At 41.3% G+C, this 15,328-nt stretch overlaps 1 protein-coding gene across 1 annotated transcript in view; it reads left to right on the top strand.

The window, feature by feature from the left end:
* The first annotated feature begins 10,933 nt into the window (after positions 1–10,933).
* The window catches only part of LOC145392209 (succinyl-CoA:acetate/propanoyl-CoA:succinate CoA transferase), an 11,571-nt gene continuing 7,176 nt past the window's right edge, over positions 10,934–15,328 (top strand). The window contains exons 1-2 of the mRNA XM_080266661.1: positions 10,934–11,152; positions 14,240–14,392. Of these exons, the coding sequence (XP_080122787.1) occupies positions 11,011–11,152; positions 14,240–14,392 (295 nt within the window). The 5' untranslated portion in view covers positions 10,934–11,010. The remainder of the gene's footprint in view (positions 11,153–14,239; positions 14,393–15,328) is intronic.

The raw sequence follows: 15,328 nt of genomic DNA, 5'->3' as shown, positions 1-15,328 counted from the left end.
GTGGTGGTGGTGGTGGTGGTGGTGATGGTGGTGGTGGTGGCGATTAGTGATGGTGATGGGTCGGTAGTGGTGGGTTGGTGGCGATGGGTTGGCGGTGATGGTGGCATGATGGTGGCATGATGGTGGTGGTGGTGGTGGTGGTGATGGGATGAGGGTGGTGGTGATGAGATGGGGGTGGTGGTGATGGGATGAGGGTGGTGGTGATGGGATGAGGGTGGTGGTGATGGGATGGGGGTGGTGGTGATGGGATGGAGGTGGTGATGGGATGGAGGTGGTGGTGGTGGTGGTGGTGATGGGCGGGTGGTGGTGATGGGCGGGTGGTGGTAATGATTGGCGGGTGGTGGTGGTGGTGATTGCGGTGGTATTGCAGCAGCTGTTTTCTTCTGTCCCATCTCCTTCTGTCTTCTGTCCTGTCGTCTCGTTTGTCCTCACTTCTTTTGCAATCATGATCAAAATTTATCTGAAAAGGAACATGAAATTGGTAAGAGAATAATAACACTAGCAGTAATAATTATGGCAATAACAATAATAAAAACACTAATAGCAATGACAGTAATGAGTAATAGTAACGGTAATATGAGTAAAAGTAATCAGTAATAATAGTAATGGTAATATGAGTAATAGTAGCAGTAATATTAATAAATATAATAAGAGTAAATAGTAATAGCACTAATACCAATAGGAGAATCGGGTAAATATACGTTTTTCTTTAAGCAGAAGGACCTTATCCATTCAATTCATATTAATCCAGTTTGTTTTCTGTATTTTTTCTATTTTCATTGTGGTAAACGCTTTCTGTTGGCTTTTTCCCTAAGCCTCACCGACGTTTGTGATGACGGACTTGCTAAAACTCACTGGAATATTGGCTGTTACGAGTAGGTTAGATAAAACTGCTGGGTTAGGTTAGATTAGGTTTAAATGTAAGGTTAGGAAAAGGTGGTAAAAGGCGACCGGGACGTATGGAGTAAGTGTTCCCATTGTACTCGAGAAACAGTTTATAACAACGGAAGGAACATGGACTAGAGACGATAGGGAAAGAAAGTTCATTACCACCCCAAAAATAACCAGAAAAATATAAAAGACTATCAGGAAGAACAACATTTGGTAAGGTGCTAATGCTGCCTAAAGTAAAACGTGTATGTTTACCGGAGAATCGTTATCATTACAATACCAATAATAGAAGTAACAATAGCATTAATAACAGAGATGCTAGCAACAACAATCAATAGTAATAATGGCAACAGTAACACATTCTACAAGGAGCACTCAGAACACTCGCGCTAGCCAACTTGTCTAAGGGCCAAATATTTGCCCATTTTCCCTAGCCTTTGACAGATTACGACTGATATCGTGCTAGTTTTCAAAATAAGTCACTAAGAATTTTTGCGAAGCCTCAGTGCCACCTAGCATAACCGCTATGAAACTATCAAACAACCTTGCCAAACCACAAGCTTTTTTGGCAGTTTATATTTAAAAAAAAAACACACTAACCCACTAAGACATCTTCCATCCTGGCTAAAGTCCATCCGTGTTTACTCACTTGCATAAAAGACTGTTCTAAGTTAATCTATTGTGATTTTAACATACATTTGACGAAGAAAAATATCCCAGAAAAGCAATCAGCACTCCTTCCTCCACAACACGGCTTCAGTTCACACTAACTCACATTACACCTATCCTCCTGGCTTAAATTAACCCATACTGGCTCACATGCGTATTAACCTAGTCTAAATTAAGATACTATGAGTTTTTCTACGCATTATTTACCCTTAATGAAGAAAAATGTCCCGGAGAAGCAGCTTCCTACCTCCCCCCTGCACAGCATAGCCTCCACTGAACACGTCATATGTGACATCATCAAAAATTCCCCTTGCTTCTCAGATGCCTCTCTATTCGAAACTTTAGATATAACCCCGAACCGGCAACTTAAGCAAGCGAAGAAAGAAAACGGAGAGAAAGTGAAGTCCAGATAGAACGTAAGCTTCAGAGAACGTATGGGATTTTAAGTCACAGAAAGAACGTAAACAAACGAAAGAGGATAAGCTGAAGAGAACGTAAGTTTAAAAAGAACATGAGCCTATGAGAGAACATGGCTTAAGCGACGGACAGACAATGAGGAAGTAAAAGAGCTTTATGATATCGTCGTGGATGTGGAGTTACGCAGAAAGACAGACAGACAAATGAGGTAGAAAAGGAGCGTTGTGGTGTTGCTGTAGATGTGGAGTTACGTGAAGAGACAGACAGACAAGTGAGGAAGTAAAGGAATACTGTGGCGTTCATGTGGATGTGGAGTTTAGTGGAGTGACAGACAGACAAATGAGGAAGGGAACATTGTGGTGTTGATGTGGATGTGGAGTTAGGTGGAAGGACAGACAGACAAATGAGGAAGTAAAGGAGCGTTATGGTGTTGATGTGGATGTGATCGAAAGTGTTACGGTAAGAGAAATACTTTGAGATGGTTTGGCCCTGTAGAAATGATGGAGAATGGGAGACTGTGTGTGTGCGAGGTGCAGGGCGGACAGAGGGAGGTGGAGGGTGCATGCCTCTGCCAAAGCCTATAACACACACACACACACACACATACTCGTACGTAATATATATATATATATATATATATATATATATATATATATATATATATATATATATATATATATATATATATATTTCTTCATTGACCAATATCATTTTCACTTAGGGCATCAGTTTATAAAAAGCATCTTGAGAAAAATGAGGCCAGTCTAACATCCGGAAACTCCATGGAACTGAAACAAGTCATTAGACGGTGACTGGGCAGTGATATAGAGAGGCTGGAGAGAGGGCAGCCTGACACAGTACTAGCAAACCTCAAAAGTGGAACATCACTGTGGAGAGAAGGTAAGGTGGAGTGATTTTTCGTGATGGGTAATAAATTTTAGTAAAAATCGGTATCCGTTCGGTACAGGAGAATACTGTCTTCAAATATCGGCTAGTCATCGGTTCGGCTAATGGTATCGGTTACAGCACTAATATAGAAACCTCTTTTTATTATGCCAGACTGTCCTTTACCAGTTATTTGTGAAACAAGTCTTATTCTGTCAAAGCCTTTTCACTTCTTCACCTTCAAGCCGGGGTGGATGTGTGGAATTTAATCGATATACAGTCGGCGACAGAAGTTCATCATCTAATATTTCATCTCTTCTCCATTATCATCACTTATGCTGGCTAATAATCCTAAAGTTAAGAAAATCTTGGTATATTTCTCTGCCCATAGGGAAGCCTCTTTGGTACGATGCATCAGGGGAGAAAGTTAACGGACCCTCCTTAAATGTGAAGTAGACGCAGTGGAACAATTATTGAGCTTTAGTCCTTGATTGTACCATGACGTAGTTACTTCAGATAGTCCCTCAGCCCCAGGATTCCGTTCTTTCCTTCTGGCTGCTGGGCTTATGGTTTGGTGCAGCTTCAAGAAAACTCTTGTAATGTGAAGGGACTAACGAGGACCATACGTATCTCCTCTAGGTCGGAAAGTTTCTCCTCCTAAGATGAATAACATCGCCTGGTGAAGGCAAGAATAGACAAGAAGGCACAATCGGAGAGTGGAGGACCCGCACCCTACGTGTTTGACCTTGCCCTGTGACCCTGACCTTTGCCTGATTGTTCTCAAACTCCGATCACTTCATTCTTGTCTGACCATAAGTCCATCTACCAAGTTTTCCAAACTTTGATAAAAAGTGTAGGCTATGAGATGACCTTCTGTGGCCTTGACCTTTGACCTACTATTCTCTTAATTAACTTATTCCTTGTCTGACCCTTAACTCATCCCTCAAGTTGGATCCAAATCTGATGAAAACTGTATTATACTGTTCACACACACACACACACACACACACACACACACACACACACACACACACACACACACACACGCACGACCAAAACCGATACACTCCAGCATTCCTTCGCTGGGGTACTGTATACTACAACTTCAGCATAGACAAAATCAAGACGAGTGACAAGCGTAAACAGCGAGAGGGTAGACTGAAATCTGATAGCTCTAGTATGTTTCAGTCTGGGCGGTGTAGTATTAGCACCAAAGCCAAGTGTGACATCAGTTGCGAGGAGGAGGATTGCTTTACCTCAGGAAACAAACTATCTAATTTATTCCCAAAGTCAGATTCATAAAAATAGTATTCCTTCCCTTCAGGTTGTGGAAATGTGTAAAAAAAAAAAAAAAAAAAAAAATCCATGTCCTGTGGAGTTTTTTTTTTTTCTTTCTTTTTTTAAGGTCAAGATGAGTAAGTAAAATTGAGATTTGACTGTGGCAACACTATAGTTTTTGCACCATAACTTGACCTAAAATTGCCATCTCTCCATCTTGAATGCCGAGTTGTGGCACAGATTAATGTTTGAATATGATGCCAGTCACAAAAAAGTGCTACGGGAAGTAAGTAAAGCCGCAGCATCTCCTTTCTGCTATTGAGCTACGTGGAATAAGTTGCCAAGAGATTAAACCCTGGGCCAAGTTAAGATGAAGGGACTATAGGACGTTTTAGTATGGACGGTACGTTATCAGCGCCCTAAAGGCAACATGTGAGGGTGTGTGAAGTCCATCTCTTGCACGTAGGACTCTTGGCTTCAGGGAATGGGGCGTTTAGTAGGCTATAGAGGGTATGGCCAGCGTCTAACCTTGAACTCCACACCAGCCTTACCTGAATCCACATTATCCTTGCTTGAACTCCACACTATCCTTGTCTGAACTCCACTGTCCTTGCTTAACTCTCCAAACTATCCTTGCTTGAACTCCACACAATCCTTGTCTTAGCTCCACACTGTCCTAGCTTGAACTCCACACTATATAAATAAATAAATAAATACACGCTCACATACAGAGAGAGAGAGAGAGAGAGAGAGAGAGAGAGAGAGAGAGAGAGAGAGAGAGAGAGAGAGAGATTGTCTTTTGAGCACGTGAGATGAATAATACTAGCAGGAAAATGAAAAACTGAAATAGCTACCGAGGTTTTGTTTATATTTCGAGACAGATGTAGAAGATCCATTACGACAAGTGGATAGGTTGGGTGGCAGAGATACACGAGTTAGAGATTGAAGTCTTTATTTTCTCTAACGTTTTCGGCTACACGGAATCAGTATTCAGACTGTGAACAAGAAGTGATAAAGCTGAGGCATTTATACCCCTGCAAATTCCCTCCCCCTTCTCGTGTCTCAGGTAGATTGAGTACCCCTAGGAAAATTCCGTCCTCCTACCCAACCCTTGCCTGCAACATTAGTGCCATCCTATCTTCACACACATACCATGCAACAGAGGCTGGAAATCCCTTCCTATGGTAAGTTACATTTTTTACGCAAATGTGAGCAGCTGCCAACATCTTTCTCTGAATAAACAAACGAGAAAAATGTTGGAAACAGCTCACATTTGTGTAAAAAACTGTAATTAACCGTAGGGAGGAATTTTTCAGCCTCTTCAGGTATACAGCAAGGACAGCACTAATGTCCTAGTCAGGGGTGGGGTAGGACGACGAAATTTTCCTAGGGGCAGTCAATCAGGCTGCGATACGAGAACGAGGGAGAGAATTTACAGGGATATAAATCTCTCAGCTCTATCACTGCTTGCTCAAACTCTATGAAGATGGGTTCTGTGTAGTCCGAAACGCTAAAGAGAATACAGGATTCAAGCTCTAACCTGTGTCTCTCTCCCACCCAACATTTCAAGACATGATATTATTCTATTTCCTCCAGCAGAACTAGTGCAGTCATCCGGTAAGTTCCAGTCTTATTTCCCCGCGTGGCAGGCGAGTCTAGCCCCTCGTGCCCGGAGTATGAGGCCCTTGTACAATAATTTATTTTCATAAATTTGGGGGCCCACTGATGAGTTTGGCCTGGGGCCCACAAGTAGGTAAATCCGGCCCTGCTCTTGTCCGATGCAGGGTAAGTCCTGCTTGAGGGAGCAATGTGTCGACCTGCATCACAACACACACGGCCACTCAGTGCAGGTGGGGTGATGCGATGGACGATGCATATGGATAACCTGTAGGCCTTGATTGGGGGCGTGGATGGAGGTGGATGCTTCATTAGGCACGATGTGGAAACCTGTTGTACTTTCTCAGTTTCTTTCTTCTTTCTTCTTCCAAGCACTTTTTCAACTTGGTGCCATTGCGTTAGTCACCACATCGCCTCAGACTTGGCACAGTTGTTCCTTGGCAAAACACCCCCACCCTCCCCTCGGACACCTTTTTAAATTTCCTTTTATTCAGCCCTTTTATTTTTTTATACTATCAAATATCAGATCATAGAAACGTACAAATTTGGAGATCCTGTGTTCTTGCATATACATCACTGTTCATATATCAGTTTGCACAGGAGTATGTCAGTGTACTGTAGTTAAGTGGAGATCATCCTGCATTCACTTGTGAATGTTGACAATCTTTAATTATTAGTTTGCTTTTTGGGTGGATATGTTACATTCATTATAAGACGCCTCTATTAAATCTCATTCTCGTGACATTCTTTTGCTTATGTATGCTATCACCAGACGATTTGACTTGGCGATAATACTCAGGCTTAGTAGAAAGAACTCATTGAGGCTATATCTAACCCCTCTTGTTCGAAAAGTACATCCCACGCAAAAATAAAATCATTTACTGATGACAAGAAAAATATTATCGTATTGAAAGGTTTAAGGTAAAAGAATCGTCTGCATCTTCTCAAAAATCTCATAAAATATGAAGTATCAAACAGCAGGAATCAAAGAAGACAGTTTCTTAAAATCATCCGGTGGGAACTAGAAGGAATTAAAACAAGGCCATCCTACTAAAAGAGTTTATTTCCCTATTTATACCCGTTTATCTAGTTTTACTGTGTGAGAAGGCGAGGTGAGGAAGTTGAGGTAGCAAAGACAACGACCCGAGATAAACACGGTTGGATGAAATACACACACACACACACACACACACACACACACACACACACACATATATATATATATATATATATATATATATATATATATATATATGTGTGTGTGTGTGTGTGTGTGTGTGTGTGTGTGTGTGTGTGTGATATAAATATAAATATATATATATATATATATATATATAAATATATAAATATAAAATATATATATATGTGTGTGTGTGTGTGTGTGTGTGTGTGTGTGTGTGTGTGTGTAATATATGTAATATATGTTAGCTTGCAGAGTAGCAAGGTCATAATCTAGTTGCTTGATCGATAGTTTTGTTCTTAACTCCTTTGTTCGTTATCAATGTCAGTGCTTCCCGTTTGCGTTGGGCCTTGATTGAATGATGGGAATTTTATGTCATTGTATTCTTTAGCAGAATTATGGTTTATATTCACTTCTGTTGCTATGATTGATCGCATTTTTTTTTTTTTTTTTAGATATCTAGGGCTACATTTTCCGGTTCTGTAATTTCTTTCTCAAATTAGTCTTCTCTCGTTATCTTTTTTAATGTATTAGAGCTTTATATTTAATTTCCTGTATATTCATATTAATACTTTTTGTGGTATTGGTTACGATGTTTGTAGTATTTTCTTCTCTGTTTATTGTCATTTATCAGCTGTAGGATTTAGTGGTGTGTGTCCTTTAGCTACATTAGTTTCATTATCTGTTACCGGAATCTGTTTATTCTCATTTATCATTTTTAAAGAGGTATTTGAATCTGTGTGTCCATCTGGCGGTAGCAGTTAATAATAATGACACTACGTATAAACTAAAACTGTGGCATTCCTTATATTGCGATCGGGTGCTTCACTATGGTCCTTTTAACCTAACTTGATCCAGATTTTCGTCATTTTGCAGCTTATTTTGCATAGCTCAGTGGCTAAGTAAGACAAAACTATGGCTCTATGCGTTTCATAGCTTTTCTTTATGACTAGCGCCACCATCTTATGTTAATCGCTTGTTACAACTCATTATTCAAGGTGGAGAGATGGCAATTTTAGACCAAGATAGTGTAAAAACGGGTATAGTTCAGTACACAATCTGTCCTCTTACTTATTGCTCTTTCCCTAAAAATGTCATGTCTCCATCTTCAGTGCTGAGTTGTTAGGGCAGATTGGCACTAGATCATGATGCTAGTCACAAAGAAGTGTTATGGAGAGAATGTAGAGTTGTAACATTGTCTCTTTCTGCCACAGAGCTACGTGAATTAAGCTTCAAAAGGACGACAATTTGGGCCAAGTTAAGGTGAAAAGAGTAGAGTAAGCCTGACTGTACAAGAAGAGTGGCTTTCTAGCGTATTATTATATTATTTTGATTTGAAAATTATTGTGAAGGCAGTTTTATTTATTTAGGGGAAGACCTTTTGTAGTGACGGAGTAAATAAAGGGAGGCCTCTTGTAGTGACAATAAATAAAGGGAGATCTCTTGTAGTGAAAGAATTAATAAAGGGAGACCTCTTGTAGTGACAATAAATAAAGGGAGATCTCTTGTAGTGACAGTATAAATAAAAGGTGACCTCTTGTAGTGGACAATAAATAAAGGGACACCTCTTGTAGTGACAGAATCAATAAAGGGTGACCTCTTGAATTGACAGAATAAAGGGACACCTCTTGTAGTGACAGAATAAGTAAAGGGAGACCACCTGTAGTGACAATAAATAAAGGGAGACCTCTTGTAGTGACAATAAATAAAGGGTGACCTCTTGTAGTGACAATAAATAAAGGGTGACCTCTTGTAGTGATAATAAATACAGGCAGACCTCTTGTAGTGACAATAAATAAAGGGACACCTCTTGTAGTGTCGGAATAAGTAAAGGAAAAAACTAATCCCAGAACTAAATAGAATCACTCGTAAGCTGAATAAATTACGTGGCAGCCACATGAAGAAAAGTCAACGGACTGAATGGGTTACGTAGCGAGTATTGACGTCTCGTTGTGAAGGGGTTAATCTCCATTTTCTGTCATTTTGATCGCATAGAAAACGGAACAATATTACGTTGACTATTTTAAACTCCTTTCAGCAAGAGGACTTATTATTACACACGCGCCCGCGGAGCCAGTACGTGTATGTGTGTGTGTGTGAGTGTGTGTGTGTGTTAACGAAATAACACAAATGGTTTTTATCCTATTGTATTCAAACTGAGTGGAAGGGTTGAGCCTCAACCTTCTGTTTTTAAGAATGTCAAAGGTCAAGGTCACAAGTCTAGGTCAACTGGTGGCCTAGCAAAATACACTTAAACTTTTTTTTTTTTTTAACCCAGTTTAGACCAAACTTGGGATAACGGTTGAGGGTATGGCAGGAATGAAATGACTCAGTTTTGAGAACACTCAAAGGTCATGATCACGGGGCGAGGTCAAATTTCCCTCTGTGTGTGTGTTTCTTTACAAAAACAATTATGATCCGATTTTGGCAGAACATAATGGAACGGTTGGTCAGCCAAGATGTAAACCAACTGTACTGTTACTGATAACAATTGATCAAAGGTTAGGCTCCAGGACAAGGTCGGCTTATTCAGTTTTGATCCGACTGAGGTAAAACTGTATGGAAGGGTTGAAGATAAGGGAAGAATACATGGACTGAATTTTGAGGACAAGTAGTTAAAGGTCAAGGTCACTGGGCAAGGTCAAAGGTACGGCCTCTTAACTCAAATGAGCGAAATTTATTTTGGATCAAACGTGGTGCAAGGAGTTAAGGTTAAGCAAGGCTGAAATTAATTTACTTTCAGAACAATTGGTAATAGGACAAGTCACAGGACAATGTCAGTTCAGATAATTTGTTTAAGGTCAGGTAAAGATGAATTCCTTCGATTTTGAGAGCAAGCAGTCAAAGGTCAGAGGCACAGTGCAGGGTCAAATCGGCCGTAAGATCTTCCGAATTCGCTACAAACAGCACCATAGGATCGGGGAAGGCGTCTCAGGTCCTCACGTCCTCACGATTACTTTCCACATTTTTTATTTTTCATTGTTACACTTCAAAGTTGCTCATGCCCACTGATCGTATGGATGGACATTTATATAGGCCCTTTGTAAGATGCGGGTGTTGCACTCTCTGGATGCTTCTTGTTTTTATTTAATTCTTGGTATTTTAGGCGATTTTACAGACATTTACAAGCGATTTACAGGCATTTCGAACAGAGGAAGTTTGATGTAGCCTCATACGAGAGCTCCTTCCCAAGTTTAATAAAATCGTTTGGAGGTAGCCAGAATATACTAAGTTAATGTTATCAAGGCGAAGGGGTTAAGGACAGTATTCTAAGTGGCTCTGGAGATTTCGTAACACCTCGTCCTCAGCGATTCATTATTCACATTGCATCTAGTATCCTCTTGTGTGTTGTTGATGCAAACCATGTCGGTATTAAAAGGAGAATAAAGAGAATATGAAGGCGTAGAGTACGAGGTATAATAAATCGCCAAGAAAAAAAAGCTACGAACCCCTCCAATGCCCCTCGAATACGGCCTTGTGCATGATGGGAGGTGTTCTCTCAGCCCGCCATCCGATAACACCTTCATGACGTAAATTTCAAGGTTATGTGCATGATTCTCCATCGATGACGTAACATCTGTCTGCACATGTTTGATTTGGAGCAGCAGATGTTTTGTAGCAGGTATGTTAAGCTTTACCGAGACTGGCTACATGCATTTTGCTCTCCAGTAAGTGCACATGCTCCAAAGATGAGCGGAAATGGGGATAACTATTGTACAGTTGGCAGATGCCTGGTTTGTAGAAGAACAACCTTGACCACTGTACTTCTGGTAAAGACGCAGATGTGTTGCAGTCACAGTTATGTCTTGGGCCAAATATACATTCTGCGTTTGGCATCTGCTAACTTGATTCTTGGAACATAACTTCGTAGCTATTTTCGAAAGTCTCACAACTGTCCCAGGATTAGGATGGTTTGAAGACCGGTGAGGATAAGAGGTAAGGCTATCGACCGCCCAGTGTCAGTCTGGCAGTCGTGGGGGTGATTCACCCCGCTCCTCGTCGCCGGTCAGTGAAACCCGCTCCGTGACCTACTTTAGCGCCGATACCTTGCAAAAAGACGACGACCAGAAATTATGAAGGCGCTGGTGCGGTGTCTCGCGAGGGTCAGGGGGTGCATGCGGACATATTACACCTATTCGCACGAGCCTTTCCACCCGCTGAAGAGGGCGCCGGCATGGCAAACTGCAGAAGAGGCTGTGTCTGTTGTCAAATCCGGTCAGTTACGTGACGTTATCATCGTCATGAAAAGTAAACAGGGAAATAGTATGAACCACATCAGTCAGTGAACATTTCTATTTTTATTCCTTGCCAGCAGACGATTGTATTCAGTTTAGGAAGAACCCGTAAGTAGTTAGTTGTGAAATGGTTACTGAAGGCCACCGCAAACCTCTACCGTTCCACATTAGTTTTGTATAAAGTAAATAAATCAAGCATAGATAACAATTAAAAAAAATACATAATTATAAAAAACGTCTTCGGATGGAAGGGTTAAGGTAGTACTAATGACGGACGGTATCTAAAAAAATATCAGACATTGTGGCATTCCTACCGGTATTAATTTTATGGTGTTTCTATAGACACGAAAGAGCTATGGAAGGGATGTAGAACCGCAGCACTTTCTCCTGTCAATGAGTCACGTGAAATAAGCAACAAAAGGACAAAATCTGAACCAAGCTGAGGGAAACTAACTATAGTCAGAATAATCATTGTCACTTTAGATCTTTGTTGTGTAATGAAGTCCCCAGATGGCTGATGTTGCACTGCGGTATATTATTCTATAGCAGGTTAATCTTCATCTGCTGGAATTGGGCCAGTCCTAAAACTTGGTAAGGTCGTGCTTGCTTAAAATACGATAAGTAAACATTTGACTTTGCCCTGCTTTCTTTGACATTTGATTGTTATCAGTATTTATTACTTCATTTTTGCCTGATCCTCAATCCTTTCATCCAGTTTGGTCCAGATCAGATAAAAATTGAGCTGACTGCCCTGTGACCGTATTCTAGGGGTCACAGGAAGCTTCGTAGCACCTCTTCTCTGGCGATTATTTTACATGTTACACCTTAATATTGTCTCTTCGAAGTAAATCGCTGAGGAGGAGGTGTTACGAATTAGACTACGGCCCTTTGGCTCACGACTGTTTCATTGTGTTCATACAGTGACGGATCCGGAGAAGGGGGAGAGGAGGGAGACTCATTCACCCCCCCCCCTCTCTCTCTCTCTCTCTCTCTCTCTCTCTCTCAGCAACGGGTATCCAAAAGTACTGATAAAAGTCATGCATGTTTAAAAAATCCTTATCCTCTGAATTATTTATCGATTGTTTTGTAGTGTTAATATCATCATCATCATCATTTCTTCTCTCCATCTCCTCCTCTTCCCTCTCCCTCCCCTCTCTTTCTTCTCCCCTCCTCTTCCTCCGTTCTCTTCCTCCCTTCTCTTCCCTCACACTGTTTCCTTCCACTCTCTTCTTCCTCTCCACTCTTCCTCCCCTCTCATCCTCCCCTCCTCTCATCCTCCCCGCCTCTCTTCCTCCCCGCCTCTCTTCCTCCCTTTTCATTCTCTCCTCTCTCTTCCTTCCCCATCTCTTCCTCCCTCTCTTTCTTCCCCATCTCTTCCTCCCTCTCTTTCTTCCCCATCTCTTCCTCCCTCTCTTTCTTCCCCATCTCTTCCTCCCTCTCTTTCTTCCCCATCTCTTCCTCCCTCTCATTCTTCCCCATCTCTTCCTCCCTATCTTTCTCCCATTTCTTCCTCCCTCTCTTTCTTCCCCACCTCATCCTCACTCTCTTCCTCCCCTCGTCCTCCGTGACAGGTGATAAGCTCTCCAAGGGCGGAAGGTCATTATATTTATATGTCCAAGGGTGGCCATGTGTTACCTTCCTGTGCCTATATTGCTCATCTCTCTCTCTCTCTCTCTCTCTCTCTCTCTCTCTCTCTACTCATTCATCATTATCATCATCATCATCATCATCGTCATCAACATCAGCAGTAGAAATATCATCGTTCTCGTCGTCTGCATCATCATCATCATCACCACCACCACCACCTCTTTTGCCACCTCTTTTTCCTATAGTGCCGTAAAAGAAGTTGGGTTTGAAAAATCTCTCCAGTTACCATCATATATATTGCCTGTCATCGCATCCTGTAAGGGGTGGCCATGGCAAAATTAGTTTAAAAAATATCCTCGCATTTTTATCCTTCAGTACACACAACCACAAAAGAAAAACGAAGAGAGAAAAAAAAGGTAATCGTATAATCGTGGCAGTTCAAACACCCATGTCTTTGAAACGGACGAAGCGCTGTGATATATGTGCCTGCCTTTGATGGAAATTCTGATATTATTCTTGGTATTTATTATTACTCAAAAATTACGTAAAGTTATATTGTACAGTATATTGTGGGATACCCTTGTCATGGATCTGTCTATGTTTGGCGAATTTGTGCATTTCTAGAACAGACAAACCTCAAAGGCGTGATACCTATATTTTTTTTGTTTATTTTTCATAGGGGTGTGCAGTATAGCCCTTCCTCCCACAGCACGCCACCCTCCCTCATATACTCTCCTACAGTACCTTATCTTTCCATATATCTCCTTCCAACCACACGTCTCGTAGTCTCATACACTATGGTTCATTCACGTTAACTTGGCGCAGATTTTCGTCCTTTTACATCCTATTTTCCTTTGCTCGGTGCCACAATTAAGACAATACGGTACGGCTCTACTTTCTTTTCATGGCACTTCTTCGTGACTAGTATTTGAAGGCCAATTTTACATCTACAGTAGATAAAATTAAGAGAATACAGTCCCTCTTTTTTATTTCGCTCCATATGACCCTACCAGCTTTAAAGGCTTTGTGTGTGTGTGTGTGTGTGTGTGTGTGTGTGTGTGTGTGTGTGTGTGTGTGTGTGTGTGTGTGTGTGTGTGTGTGTGTGTGTGTGTGTGTGTGTGTGTGTCTGTGTGTGTGTGTGTGTTTCATTTAATCGCTAATTCCGATCTGATTATACATTATTTGGTAGCTGTTTGAGTGAAGACAAACGTGCATACATACAGTCTTAAACACTGCTTAGACTTTGGAGAGTTTGTAAATACGACCCTGAGCTCTTGTCAGTGATAAACTCCGCTCTTCACTCATACACCCGTCAAACACTTCATAAAAACAGAGTGAATATTAAAATGACAAAAATAAAGATGCGTAAGAAGATATTATTATTATTATTATTATTATTATTATTGGCAATATTATAAGAGTATTCAGTATCACCCATAAGCGTAACAAGTAGCATGTGTTACGTATATCTGTGTTGCAGGTGACGTGGTGTTCGTGCACGGAGCGGCCGCCACGCCCCTGAAGCTGGTGGAGGCACTGACGGAGCACGGAAAAAGCGCCGGCCTCAGGAATGTCAGCATCTGCCACATCCACACCGAGGGACCAGCATTATACACACACAAGGACTGCGAGGGTGAGGGATACCTGGGCTCCATCTCTGTACCCCCTTCTCTAGAAAAAAAAAAAAAAAAGTCACAGGATTATTTTTATTACTTTGGTAGGATCCCTCTTATTCTTCTATTCTCGTATCTTCCGTGGGTTATCTCCATTATCTCTTACTCCTTTCTTTGCCTATCTTAGCCTGCATGTTCTTTATTTCCCCATACTCGTCCTCTTATCCACTTTGTTTCCTCTGTCAGATTTTCCTTCTCCTCTTCCTCTCCTCCCCAAACATCTTCCTTCCAAACTCTTTTTCCTGTCCTCCTCCTCCTCCTCCCACAGATTTGATGATGTAGTTTTACTCCATGCACTCCTCTCTTTGAGGGGTAAGGCGTTGCCCCTATTTAGAGCACTTCTGTTAGAGAGAGAGAGAGAGAGAGAGAGAGAGAATCTTAAGCCAGTGGTAATTCTTTTTCTTTTACTAGGCGCTTTTCCTGGGGTCAGCCAGTTTCCCTTGGGTGGTATCCAGTGCCTCACCCCTCGATCGATAGCTAGCACACTAATCCACTTTACTCCATTAACCTTAACTTGGCCCAGATTTTCCTCGTTGTGTGGCTTTATTCACATAGGTCAGTGGCAGAAAAATGCACTTCTACGGCTCTACATCCCTTTTTTAGCACTTATTTGTGACTATCTTCATACGAAATTCACGTAGCTTAGTGCCAGCAGGAGAAAGTGCTATGGCCCTGCATCCTTTCTTTAGCACTTTAGTACATGTTTATGACCAGCATTATGCAGTATTATTGCATTAATCGTTTGCCACAACTCAATAGTCTAGATGGTGAGACGATTTTTTTTTGGGGGGTCAGATTAAGAGTATAGTTCACGCCAGCTACGTTTCTTCTCACTTATATCTTTCTCGGCAACTCCTCCTCTTCCTCACCTCTCTCTTCTTACAAATAATCTTCGA

This window comes from Coenobita brevimanus, chromosome 21, assembly GCF_032717465.1.
Source record: "Coenobita brevimanus isolate Jiangsu-jjx chromosome 21, ASM3271746v2, whole genome shotgun sequence".
Classification (NCBI taxonomy): Eukaryota; Metazoa; Arthropoda; class Malacostraca; order Decapoda; family Coenobitidae; genus Coenobita; species Coenobita brevimanus.
This window is presented reverse-complemented; position numbering and strand designations above follow the sequence as displayed.